The 14113-nt window shown below is 39.0% G+C and overlaps 1 protein-coding gene across 10 annotated transcripts in view; it reads left to right on the plus strand.

Moving 5' to 3' along the window:
- LOC125462394 (sodium bicarbonate cotransporter 3-like) overlaps positions 1-14113 on the plus strand; it is a 155639-nt gene that overhangs the window by 114281 nt on the left and 27245 nt on the right. For all 10 annotated transcript variants that reach the window (XM_048552452.2, XM_048552459.2, XM_048552476.2 and 7 more), the window contains 3 exons: positions 3571-3676; positions 5964-6125; positions 13655-13768. In XM_048552452.2, the coding sequence (XP_048408409.1) occupies positions 3571-3676; positions 5964-6125; positions 13655-13768 (382 nt within the window). The remainder of the gene's footprint in view (positions 1-3570; positions 3677-5963; positions 6126-13654; positions 13769-14113) is intronic.

The raw sequence follows: 14113 nt of genomic DNA on the forward strand, positions 1-14113 counted from the left end.
CTTTCACTTTTAAAATTGTCTCCTTGTTGGTGACCCTTCAGTTAAGGGCCTGCCTTCTATCCACCTTGTCCATAACCTTATGCATTCTATCAAGTACCCACCAACCTTCTCTGATCTAAAGAAAACAACCTGAGCTTATCCAACCTCTCTTCATAGCTAGAACGTCCTATCTCAAGCAGCATCCTAGTGAATCTCCTCTGCACTCCTCTCCAGTGCAATCACATCCTTCCTATTAGTATAATGAGCAGAATAGCACATGTTAACATGTGGCTGAACCAAAATTCTGTACAGGTCCAACATAACCTCCCTACTCTTTTGTAATCTATGTATCAACTGATTAAAGGCAAGGTATGCTGCCTTAGCTACCCCGTTTAACCTCTCCCACTGCCTTCAGGAATCTGTGGACGAGCACGCCAAGAGCCCTCTGTTCCTCTGAGCTTCCTAATGTGCTAAGTTCTCCTTTTGTCTTGTTACTACTTCCAGGTACATTACTTCACATTTATCGGGGTCACTGATCTGACCAATTCACTTGTATCCTCCTATAATCCATCTTTTTGCTCACCAACTACCTGGCTAATCTTTGTTTTGTCTATAAACTTATCATGCCCCCCACCCTGCAATCAATATTCTCATCTGCAGCACTTTCAAATATCATAAAGTATGAGACCAGCACTGATCCTTGTGTTACAGCACTGTGTTCTGGGCTCCAGTCACACAAACGACCTTCTCCCACCACCTTCTGTCTCCCATCACTTAACCCATTTTGGATCAATATTGTCAAGTTACACTGGATCCCATGAACTTTTACTTTCTTTATTAGTTTCACGGTGGGACCTTGTTAAAGGCAGTGTTGAAATCCATATAAACTACACCAATTGCCCTACTGTCATCTACGCACTTGGTCATTTTGAACATTTCAAACATTTCAAATAGATTTATTAGGCATGACATCTCTGAAAAAGCCATGTTGAAAGTCCCCAATCAAGCATTGCCTCTCTAAATGAAGGTTTTTCTTTCCTTCAGTAGTTTCTCAAATAATTTCCCACCTGTTGATGAGAGACTCACTGGTCTGTCTGTTACCCTTGTAGAGTACAACCACGTTAGCTGTTCTGCAGTCCTTTGGCACCTTCCCTCTGGCCAGAGACTTCGAGCCCCTGTTATTTTCTCCCTCACCTCCCAGCCTGGAATATATTCCTGTTAAATAAAGAGGCACCAGCATTCTAGGAATGCTCTCATCAATACCTGTACAGTTGTATCTAGACTTTCTATTCAACCTAATCATGTGCTGTATCTGCATGTTTTTTTTCGCATTACGATATCCAGGTCTATCTGTACTAAGCATTCTATGATTTGGTTCTGAGGAAGGGTCACCGGCCCCGAAACTTTAAGTCTGTTTTCTCCTCCACAGATGCTGCCAGACCTGCTGAGCTTTTCCAGTAACTTTGTTTTTGTTCCCGATTTACAGCATCCGCAGTTCTTTCAGTTTTTATTCTATGATCTCTCTCCGCGTGCGTAAGCTGCCTTGCTTGTCATCAGCAATGTGGGCAGCCTCACATTTTGCCCCCATCTGTCAAATTTTTACTCCCTTGCGAAACCTAACTATATGACTTTGTTGACTATATCTTCCTTTGTAACTTGCTTTCCTACCTTTTATCATCAGCAAATTTAACTGCAATGTATCTGCTTCCTTGGGCAAGTCACTAATATGGATTGTAAATTGTTGACCCAATACTGATACTTGTTTGATTCTACAAGTTGCAGTGTGTCAACTTGAAAATGATCCATTCCCCCCCTCCACCCACTGTTTCCTGCTTGTTGTGCTCTCCTTTCTTTATGCTAATGTATTGCCTTCAACACCATGAACTCTTTTAGCTTGTATAGTCACCGTATTGTGTGGAACCCTAGCAAATACCTTTTTTAAAAACCCAGATAAATGGCGTTTTTTTTCCTCTTGCTCTTCTTCAATCCAAAATAACTCTGAAAAATTGTCAAACACAATTTCCCTTTCACGAACTCATTTTCATAGATTTATGTTAGACTTTAACGTTTGTGCTATTGCACACTTACTAATGGTTTGCAGCATTTTTCCCAACGACAGTGTTAGGCTAACCTACCTATAATTTCCTATATTCTATTATTCTCCTGTCTTGAAGAGTGACATTACATTTATTGACTTTCATTCTGGGACTTTCCCAAAGTTTGAGGAATTTTGAAAGTTTGCAACTAATGCATCTGCTAACTCAGCACTACTTCTAAGATCCTAGAATGCATGCAGTCAAGTTTTGAATTGTCAATATTTAGTCCTGATTAGTTTTTATAATACTTTTTTGTTTGCCTAGGATTAGTGATGGCTTTGAAGTTCTACTTTTGTCCTTGCCTGTTCCTCCTCAGTTTTCTTTTATTGGATTGCTGAATATGTCTTCCCTCATATCTTGAAGACAGGTACATAATCCTTAGTGCAAGTGACTTGCCCTTATCAAATAGCACAGCAGACTTGAGGGGTCAAATAGCCTATTCATGTTCACATGTACAGCATTGAAGTCTGTTCACAAGTTACCCCTATAGAAAAGAATGAATAAATGGTTTCCATAAATTTTCCATATCAGCAAATTCTTATTTGATGAATTTTCGGAAGAGAAATTCATGCCCTTTTCCCAACATTGGTGATGTTATTGCTTAAGATGCAGGATAATTGACTTTTTGCCCTTAACAGACTCAAATTACACTACATATCAGATCTCCAACATCTACAGTACTTTGCTTTGGCATGTATTAAAAAATAAATGACACTTCATCCTCAAACAGAAAACTTGTAAATTGTGTAATTTCCCACATCCTAATCCATGTGAGAATTTAGTAGTTTGTAAGTTTTACTCACTGAAACTGTATTTTCTGTAGGAATACTGTAATCGCACAAGTGCTCTAATCTTGCATTTTAACTTCCAACATTGAGCCCTCATGTGTCCTTTATTTGTGATAAGGCTGACACTTTGGACTCTTGACTCAAAGGTCTGTTTCTTCACCCCGGCCATTTTAGCCCCACTGCCAGAGCTCTTAGCTAGTTTCTCTGATGTGACGGTGTTGGTGTTGGACTGGGGTGGACAAAGTCTGAAATCTCAACACCAGCTTTTAGTCCAACAGGCTTATTTGAAAACGCAATCAAGCCTCAATCCTCCTCCAGGTGTTAGTGAGAGAGGTATTATCAGTCACAGAACTTGTAAGTAAAAGATTAAAGGTTAAAAGCTATGGTGCAGTGTTATACGACGTAGTCAAAATTACTCCCACCACTGACTTATTTCCCTTGTTATTTTCTCATCTCTGACTAACTAAAGATCTTGATCTTCTGAGTCACGATTGTTAATCACTGTTAATCTCATCCTTGTATTAACTGAGCTATTTCCACCACCTTTTGCTCTGTTCCTGAAGTTTCTATTTACTTTTTTGCTTTAAAATCAGAGCACCAATATGGATAAAATTAGTCCACAGTAGGAATTAAGCAATCTGTGTTTTCCATTTGCTTGTAACATTTTGTTAATATATGGAGTGTTTTTTTATTTTAAATTTTCTTAGGTGTGCCTGTGTTGAACCATTTAATCCTTCTAATAAAACCCTTGATAGCTGGAATCGAGAAAATACATCTGCAGATAATATTTCATGGAGGAACCTTACAGTTTCAGTGAGTATTGTTTTAACAAGATAAACTTCAACATGTATGCTATTAAACAGTTTTTAAATTTTAAATGCAAGACTGTGCTAGACATTCCAATTATTCATATCTGCCTGTGCTAAATAGAACACACAAGCTGTTCTTTTTGCAAAATAAGGCAAGTCAAATCGGTTTGAGCATGCTTCACCAACACACTTATATTGCGTTAGCCTTGTTTGAATGCATGGAAGGAGAGTATTTTGTACTGCAGTCATTGAAATCCTGTTTTTTGAGGTTAATTTTGATATCTTTTGACTCTCAGATTATCTGTTAGTACATTTACGCATGTAATTTTCTCAGTATGCTTTATGAAAAAGTTTTTTTATTACTGTGAAATCGATTGTTTGTATTCTATTTTTCCCATTTCACCTGGTTTAGTTATCCTTTTGAGGTATAGCAGCTTAAGAGTGAAGATCAATTTTTTTTCTGCCTAAATAGTGCAGATTAATTCCTGCTAAGAGAAATTGATCATGATGCATCAAAATGGATGCTTCTATTTTTATTTGCAACCTTCTTATAATTTGGCCATCACTTCATTCAGTTAGAACAAGTATAAACTATGTATATCACCTAGGGGACATGTGTCCCTTAGGAAAATCTTGACCTCCATACCTGATTCCAAATTTTAACATTGATTTAAGTTTTTTTTGGTGGCTCTGCTAGGACTCTTAGATTAATTTGTGCTGCTTCTTTTTTTTTTGCTTGCTGTATTTGTGGGTGTTATTTTATGGCATGAACGAGTCACAAGACTACAAAGTCATGATGCTGTTCTGGTTACAGCTTGCACTGTCATCATGAAAATTTAATTTACTAAGTTGTAGTCAAAATTGGCTAAGTATCTCATGATAGATGTACTGGTAGATTCCGGTTTGCGTTATCTTGTTGAAGAAAACCTTGTGGGCCTGTGGAGTCAAATGATTATTTTCAGTAATATTAAACAAAATTGTGGATGCTTGAAATACAAAACAAAAACAAACATTGTTGGAGAAATTTAGCAGATCTGGCAGCACTTGTGGAGAAAAAGCAGAGTTAAAGTTTCAAGTCCACTGGACTCCTATTTAACACTGCTTTCTCACCACAGGTGCTACCAGATCTGCTGAGTTTCCCAGCAATTATCAGTTACTCATGCTGTTCAGAGCTGAATCACTGGACTGGCTTCAACCAAAACTAATCATGAATGGTACAGGCGAATGAAAATTTCTTTAGAGGACGTGCTGACACTGTCTTTGGGTGTGGTCAAGGCAAGTACCCTTACCAAATTTGCTGAATCACCAGAAATAACTGTTTTAGATTATGACCATGAGCTTTGGTGAAATCAATAACGTCAGGCTTCCCAGTTATGTTTACCTCTACAAAAATATGCTAAGAAGCAACTTGCCCATTTGGGTTCTCAATGCCAAGAGTTATCAGTGTTTCAATGCTATGTGTTGTAACACATGTGTTGTGTTACATTGACAAGATGGTTGATCCAGTTTATGCTAGAAAATCTATAGAGCTACTGTTCTCTTATTTCTCCCTCTTTCTATTTTTTGTTCTGTTGATCTGATTCTGCTTAGGATTAAGTACAAAACGTCTAACCCATATTCAGTAATGTGATATTCAGTTAGGTATTCACTTAATTCCTGGAATGAAGAAAGGTCACATTTAACAAGCGACTGCACAAAATGTCTTCCTATTGTGCATCCAACTCTGATTTTTGTGTAGTCAGCAAGGTAAGTCAATGTTTACAGGTTGCAATTATTACTGTTAGCCTTAAGTGGCAGTTAGATGATTGATAGGCTGAGCTTGGCAAATTGGATGTGGTCCTTTTTGTGATATCTTTTGAGTTAGCGACAATGGCAATGTTAGCAAAGCAGTTCAAATAGCTCCTAATGGACAGGCAGATTGACAAGAAAACTAGCCTGGATAGCATCTCCTGCCTGCTGCCACTCTCTCTTTTTGGAAATCTGAAGGATTGCCAGAGGAGTGGGACTGCTGATCATTTTTCTCGGGAAATGAAAGTCTACTTTTACATGAGGTGTATGAATAACTACAAATTTGTAAAGTCAAGAGTCAACTTAAAATGAGATCAACTTTTATACAGGTGTATGAGAAGTATATCAACATAGCTTGATTTATGTTATTCTTTGGGACATATGGGCACAAACATTGTCTTCCTAAAGTACATTTTGTGATAAATGCTTTGGAAATGCTCATTTTTACATCCTGTCTACAAATTACATATTAATATATATTTAATTTGTGTGTCCTTTCTTAGAACTGTCGAAGATACGGTGGAGTGTTTGTTGGACCAGCATGTGGACAAAATGGGCCCTATGTGCCTGATGTTCTCTTCTGGTCAATTATCTTATTCTTTGCAACGTTTTTTCTCTGCTCCTTCCTGAAACAATTCAAAACCAAACGTTATTTCCCAACAAAGGTAGGCAGTAATACATTCTGCATTTGAATGTAAACTATCTCATCAGCTGGGATTTGTCTTTGTCTTTTTTTTTCAATCTACTTTGTTTAAATAATGTTTTCTAATCTTTGGTCTTATTTATGACAGCACTATTGAATCTTTCCAGTAATACTTTCAACCCTGTCAGGCATGAAATATATCTAGCCATGGGCACTTATGATGATCTTGTAACAGACTGTGAAACGTTGAGGGGGATAATCTGAAATTGTTAATGCAAATAATCATACAGTTCTTCTCCAACTCTCTCTTCCTTTATGTCCTTTCACACTTGTCATGTTTAGGGCATCTTTTAGCGGTGGGTTATGTTCCTGATCTTAAAGTTCCGAAAGTAATTGTCTTTGGTCCCCTCCTCTTCCTCATTGAGACTTTGCACTTCAGTGTCAACATCGATTGATATGGAGTTAGGTTGCTCATCGATACTGATATTGGTACAGTCTTAACCCTTCAACAATCTGTAGCTCGGCTGCTTGTCCAATATCCATTCTTTGAACTATAATTTTCTTTTTACTCATTCATGGGACGTGGCATTGCTGGCTGGCCAGCATTTACTGCCCTAGTTGTCCTTGAAGGTGATGAGCTGCCACCTTGAACTGCACAGTCCATGTGCTCTAGGTCATCCCATAGTAGTTTTGAGGAAATCCTGGGATTTTTAACCCAGTGACAGTAAAAACACGGAAATGCATTTCCAATTCAGGATGGTGAGTGGCTTGGAGAGGTACTTGCAGGAGGTGGTGTTTCTGTGTATCTACTGACCTTACCCTTATAGATCAAAGTAGTTTAGAGTTTGGAAGGTGTTGTCTAAAGACTTTTGGGAAAATTCTGCGGTGTATCTTGTAGACAGTGCACACAGCTCCCTCTGAATGTCATCAGAAGGAGTGAATGCTTGGTGATGTGGGGCCAGTCAAGCATGCTGCTTTATCCTGAATGGTGTCAAGCTGTTGCTTTTGTTGGAGCTGCACCCATTCAGGCAATTGGGAATATTCCATCACACTCCTGATTTGTACCTTGCAGATCGTGGAAAGGCTCTGGGGAGTCAGGAGGTGAGCTACTTGCTTCAGTATTCCTAGTCTCTGACCTCCTCTTTTAGCCGCTGTATTTACATGGCAAGCCTAGTTCAGTTTCTGAGAAGTCGCGAATGGTGCTGAACATTGTGCAAACATCAGCAAATATCCCCATTTCTGACCAGTTCATTCAGTTAACAATGGAAAAACCTATGACAAGTTCAACAGCCTTGCACCAGATTATTTGCAAATGTGGGACTCGCTTGACCCCAAACTAAGTCTCTAGTTCAATAAACTTTCCATGGCAACACTAAACAACTGCAACCTTGAGCATTACGGATCTCAGCTCACTTGCTGGTGAAGTCCTTACCCGTGCTGTTTTTATTGATTTACTTTGGCTCAAGATATGTCAAAGTGTTAGATATTTGGATGTGTGTTTTTAAATCTGAATCATTGTCATTTCCCTTTCTGACCCAACATGATTAATCCTAGCCTATTGTTTCTGATACAACCAGCTCCCAAACTTCATGCTGTCTGCCTTATGTGAACAGTATTCAAAGCACATTAAATGTGCGATTGTATGGTTAAATATCTAAGCAGGAGATACAGAAAAACATGAAAGTCTAATAGAAGCTCAAATTAATCTGTGCTATTTGAAAGCAACTTGCATCTCTTAAAGATGGCATTTTGACTGGATTTGGGTGCTTGAAGTCATTCTTGCAATGTGTTTTCCTTGAAAGAGCCAAGAGTAGCGTAGTAGACAAAATGCAACTAGATTTTAGTGAGCAGTGGAACTTTTAGTTCAGTAAGTAGTCAGAGGAAATAGATTCCCATAATGAATCAGGAGACTTTCCAGATAGGTGCTTTGTAGTCATAGTGGTCATGGTAACAAACTAATCCTGATTATCCGGATCAGTGCCACAATGTTCAGCGATGTCAAGTGGTGGGTGAACACCTTTTTGGGTGTCAAATCCTCAACTGCACTGCAAACCTCATGCATTGTTTAATGCAAGATAATCTTTCACTTTACCGTCACCAACCTTTGGTAAATCAGGGATAATGAAATGTGAGGCTGGATGAACACAACAGGCCCAGCAGCATCTCAGGAGCACAAAAGCTGACGTTTCGGGCCTAGACCCTTTGGTAAATCAGGCCTCACTTTACATATCCATAGCATTCCTTTGCCCTCAAGCACTCATGAACACTGCAGCCTTCATGCTTCAATTTTACTGTTGTATGCACTCAGTTTTTCACCCATGGCAACTATGCTTTCCAAGTTAATGGCACAACATTGAGTGGCAAGTGGATAGGCTTAATTGCACTTCTGCATGCTGATGATGGACAAGGTACCCATCATTGTTTAAGTGACTGACAGTTCATAATTAATCCTCTTCAATCATCTCACTTCCCCTCGTGGGTCACTTGCGAGTTAGATCATTAAGACGGTAAACTTCTGGTTTCTCATTTCCTCATGCTGCAACCCTGGTAGCTTCCTTTTATGTACCTGACCAGCATTGATGGAAGAGCAGGAGGACAATGAAGATTGAATCCCCATTCATTTATTTTTGTTCACGCAGCCAGCAACTGCAACAATGACACTGACTCAGACATTTGTAGAGTTAGGCTGACGACTTGAGACCCTTAAGATTGGTAGATGGGACCATGTGTGGAAGTCCTAAATTAATTTCCAGCAGATTCCAATTTTGCCAGCAGGGAAAAAGGTGTAGACATCATTTATGCAGGCATGAACACTAAATGGGGCCATGTTTAATTTTTTTACTGAGTTCAAATAACTTCTATTCTTGATGTTCCAATGGTCCTAACCTGCAGTGTGGAGTCGCAGATTTATTCCTTTATTCATTCACAGGATGAGGGCATCACTGGCTAAGCAGCATTTGTTGCCTGTCCCTAATTGCCCAGAGGGCATTAAGAGTCAACCACATTGCTGTGGGTCTAGAATCACATGTAGGCCAGATCAGGTAAGGATGGCAGTTTCCTTCCCTATAGGACATCAGTGAACCGGATGAGTTTTCCAACAATCAACCAATCGATTCACCGTCATCATTAGATTAGACTCTTAATTCCAGATATTTATTATATTCAAGTTCCACTGTCTGCCATGGCAGGATTTGAACTCAGGTATCCTGAAACATTTATCTAGATCTCAGTGAGAACAGTCCAGCGATAATACCACTAGGCCATTGCATCCCCTATTTATTCCAAATTGGACATCTTAAGGGCAAACAAGATACAAGGGTCATGATCTGAAGCTTTTCAAAACTCCAGCCCTTTTTTAATGGGAAATATGGTTACGACTGTATGTTTAGAGATAAAACACTCCAGCAGCTACTGTTTAATTGACAGGGCACGTGGTTTTAAAAAAAAACTGGTTAGCCCTTCATTCCTTCAACTTCAGTTAAACTCTGGACATTCTAGAAGGACAACTAGTACAGCTGAGCCTATTATAAATGCTTGTCTGAATTGGGGGGAAAAAGACTACTTCTCAGTTGGCAGATATTGGTCATATTTTGATAACTGAGATTAGACAAGGTATTGCTGTCTTTGCTAAATACAAATTTGAATTTTAAAATGATTGGATTCAATTTTTTTTTCTATATAGAGTATCTCTTGCATTATTAGACTTTTAGAATTTTTATTGTCTCTATGTAATTTTTGAAGACTGTCCATAGTGCTGGAAAAGTGGATATGTTGTTGACCTACGAGTATGAAGTGGAATAGTGTTAGCAAGGGCCTGTGTGGAATGGAGAGTGGTTAGTGTGAGGGCTTAGGACTTGGTGACTTAAAAACAGCATTTATAACTGGGATGGACTGAGGCAAATTTTGTAACATACCCATCCCTGTGCCTGTTTCCCATCTGCTCCTGGAATCGGTGGATCAACTCAAAGCTACCTGCAACATCATAAGACAAAAATTGAGCGATGGGCATTGCCCTTCAATATAAAAAACTTGATTCTGTGGTATATTGGTACACTAAATTAACAATCTTCTGCATTGAGGCAAGGTGCCAGTTCTACTCTGAATTTGGATGAGCATTTTAATGGGACAGAGTGAGGAAATGATGGTAAATATGTCCACTGCAATTCTTGGTACATTGACAAACCACACAAAATGCCTGTAGTCATTGTCAGGTTATGGAGGAATCTGACAGTAACCTGGCACACAGTGCAGACCTTGGAGCCTAGCATGGAATTGGTGCCCAGTTCCATTACTACACTTTCGATACAACCATGAAACAACATCTCTTAGCTGATCGCTGCTTCCGTTGTGCCCCAAGCAGAGGCCATCTTCCATTCATGTGCTGCAATATTTGCAGAGTGAAGGTATGATTTGTGTCTCTTGCCACATATGCTGAGACTGCTATCCTCATGGCTGTGACTAACCGTTTTCAAAGGATTGGCATCATTCACAGTAATACAATATTCTGTGCTACAATAGATTAATGGATGTGTAATGGCAGTATGGGACACCAACTGCTGTCTCAACATGATAGCATTAATCTTCCCAAAACTGCCAAAGACCTTGTTGCTTGTCAGCCATCTAGCATAGACAGCTGCCATGCTGGGAGAGAAAGGGAGGTGTGGGGTTTTTGTGCAACTAGAGATGTGTGCAGGTTGTTCTTCACAGCCTTCAGCTGTCTTCCTGACCTGAAGCCTTTGATTAATCATGCTGGTGTAAAACTGTAGTGGAGCACAGAAACGGTTGGACGACAGGCATTAAAGGAATTCACACCAGTGTTTAGTTTAATTTACTTTTGAATGAACTATTGGATGATTTGAAGACATTGATTTGGAACACTTTTTGTTTTGTATGAATTTTTGAGTTGTGATCAAGAGCATGTTGTGATGATCAGATACAGAGGGAAAGCATAGGACTGTTAAATGGGAAAACATTGGCTCCACCAATTGCTGTATCAGCGAATGCAACAATCAGGGACAGCCTAGTTTTATGTTGGTATTCTCCTCCCTCCCAACTTCCTAATCCATTTCTGTTCTCCCACCTCCCTTAGCTGGTCGTGATATATGTAGTAGCAAGGATTCATGTTAGTACAGGATGTAGCCAATCTGGATGAATCCTGAAATGCACACCTTACAAGTATAGCTTAGAAAGGGTAGATGCTGGGAAGTTGTTTCCGTAAGGCAGGGAGACTAGGACCCGTGGGCACAGCCTTAGAATTAGAGGGGGTAAATTTAAAATGGAAATGAGGAGACATTTCTTCAGCCAGAGAGTGGTGGGCCTGTGGAATTCATTGCCATGGAGCGCAGTGGAGGCTGGGACGTTAAATGTCTTCAAGGCAGAGATTGATAAATTCTTGATCTCTCAAGGAATTAAGGGCTATGGGGAGAGTGCAGGGAAGTGGAATCGAAATGCCCATCAGCCATGATTAAATGGCGGCATGGACCTGATGGGCTGAATGGCCTCGCTTTCACTCCTATGCCTTATGGTCTACTTCAAGGATCCACCAATGTGGTTCAGGCAGCAGATGCATTACTTGGACAGGCCAGCGTTTTGCTTAGTGACATTTAGAGCTTAGAAATTTTGTGGTTACATTTTTGAATTTGTGCCTGTAAAGAAACAAATATGGTCAATAACCCTTCCACCATCAGGAACTTCTGTCCAGCATAAAGCCACGTGCTCACTCTGGATAGAAACCATGCAATACAACACACTTTGGTTGCATGCAGAGGGCCGAGATCCAGCAATGGATAGTTAACTATAAGATGCTGGGATATGTTGCCTGCACCAGCATAAAGTTTTTGATGGTAATGAACCCCACTGGCAATGCTGTTTGCACATGTGTGACACACCAGGATATTTTTGTAACCACCTTTTTTCAGTAAAATGGTGATGGTGTACATGCTGTTTTTCAATGAGGTAATCAAGACTCTTATCCCTCCTTCCACATTGAACAGTTTGACCTCTTCTCTTACCTCTGCCTATTTCCATCTCATATTGAGGGCTAAAGAGCACAGAATCTGCAGCACTTTTAAATGGGTGGAAGTGTTAAGAACAGAATTCTTGTAGAAGTGATCTAGGGTCATAACCAATTTCAACACCACTTGTAGAGTTCACCACCTTTTTAACTAGCAATATAAACCATCAAATGTTATTCACTGGGATACCGTAAGTGCCAGCTTGGAAGTATTAAAGTAGCACTAGTTGACTTAGACGTTCTTATTACCAGATGTCCCTAATTTCAAGATTAAGAAGGAACATTATTTGGAACATTGAGTTCAAAAATGGCACCACTTGTGTCAAGTCAGCGTTTTGTTGCCCTCGCGTACTTGTGGTGCTCCAGCTTTCGTGTTAATCACCCACCCTAACTGACAGTGCTGAAGAAAAGCACTCTCCTTTTTAAAAAAAAACTGCTGCATCTCCCAACGCTTCAATACCCCTCTCACAGCCCCAGTAATGTTACATTCCTGTCTTTTGCCTTCTTCTCTTCAATCATGGTAATCATGCCCTATTTAGTTAACTATTTTTATGCTTTTTTTTCAAATTTTGCTGTTTCATGATCTGCATATCTTTTGGTAACAGCTTATCAAACTTTTTTAGAATAATTTAAGTGAATTTAGTTGTACTAATCTCCTGCCATACTGTAACTGTGCCAGATTATATTTAATAAATGTTTGCATTGTAGTATTTAAATTAGTAAACTAATTAATCTCTACAGAACTAACAGAGGGTAGTATTTGCCAAGAGATAAAAGCTAGTATACATGATAGTGATGAATGATACTGTCTAGGTTGCACCTGAGATAAATAAAATTTTATTTGCTTGCACCAGAATTCTTTACCCTTCACTCCATTGCTGTTTCTCTGTATAAAGTGCACCAACAATGCTAAATTGACCTTATTTTCTGTTTTTTACTTTTTTAAAGGGAGAATATAATTTCACAATCCCAGTAGAAACTAGGATCATCCTACAATATGGGACAAAATGCATGAGCATTACTGATGTTGTTTGAGTGCCAACAGCCAATTAAATGGTGGCAAACACTTGGGATCATGTGACCATCCTGATTTATTTTCTTCATAGTTTCAGGAGATGATTATTTGGAAGGGTGATAAAATGGATTTTTCAATGAGATTAGCTTCCTGCAGGACTGTGGAAGTGGTGGGGATTTCTTACCCAATTCTTTAGGGTAGATCAAGATGCTATATGCTCAAATGTCTTTGTTTTAAAAAGACTCCTGGGAAAGGAATAGAAATGGCATTTTAAAAAAAAGGTGCAAACATTTGTGGGGTTAGGAAGAGCACTTCAGGTTTACATTAAAGTAAGTATTTTTGTACAATATCTTGTGGAAGTGGTCTGTAGCTGTGCCTTTTAGTATACTGACTCCTTGGCCATTTGAAACCTTGATTTTTTTTATCACAATCAGCGTTTGTTACCACAGTGTGGATTGATAAAATAGAAACTTTAAAACACTTACAGCAATATATTTAACAAGGTTTTTTTTTGAAATTGTAGGTGAGAGCCATTATCAGTGATTTTGCTGTGTTTCTTACCATACTAATTATGGTATTGATCGACTTCCTTGTCGGAGTTCCTTCACCAAAGCTTGAAGTACCTGATAAGTTTGAGGTATGAGTTTCTTTTAAGTCTCCCTTAACATGCTAGTTTTTTTTTAAAGCCATGCTTTATTTTTATATAATATAAAAATAAAATTGTGAATAGTAATCGTAATGTTTCATAGTATTGTTTTGAAGAGATAACAGAAAGGATTGAAAGTAATGCTGGTGGTTTAAATGGATTTCCAGAAGGCAATCGATACAGTGCTACATAACCAACTTACGGAGAGTTATTGGTCATGGTATAAAAGGCTGGTTTTGATTTTCTATTATTGTGAATACTTTTAGTTCTCAATAATTTGAATCATTATTTAAGAGAGTGAATGAAGAGGGTTGCACTTGTATGTCCAAAAGGCAA

Source organism: Stegostoma tigrinum, chromosome 2, assembly GCF_030684315.1.
Source record: "Stegostoma tigrinum isolate sSteTig4 chromosome 2, sSteTig4.hap1, whole genome shotgun sequence".
Taxonomy (NCBI): Eukaryota; Metazoa; Chordata; class Chondrichthyes; order Orectolobiformes; family Stegostomatidae; genus Stegostoma; species Stegostoma tigrinum.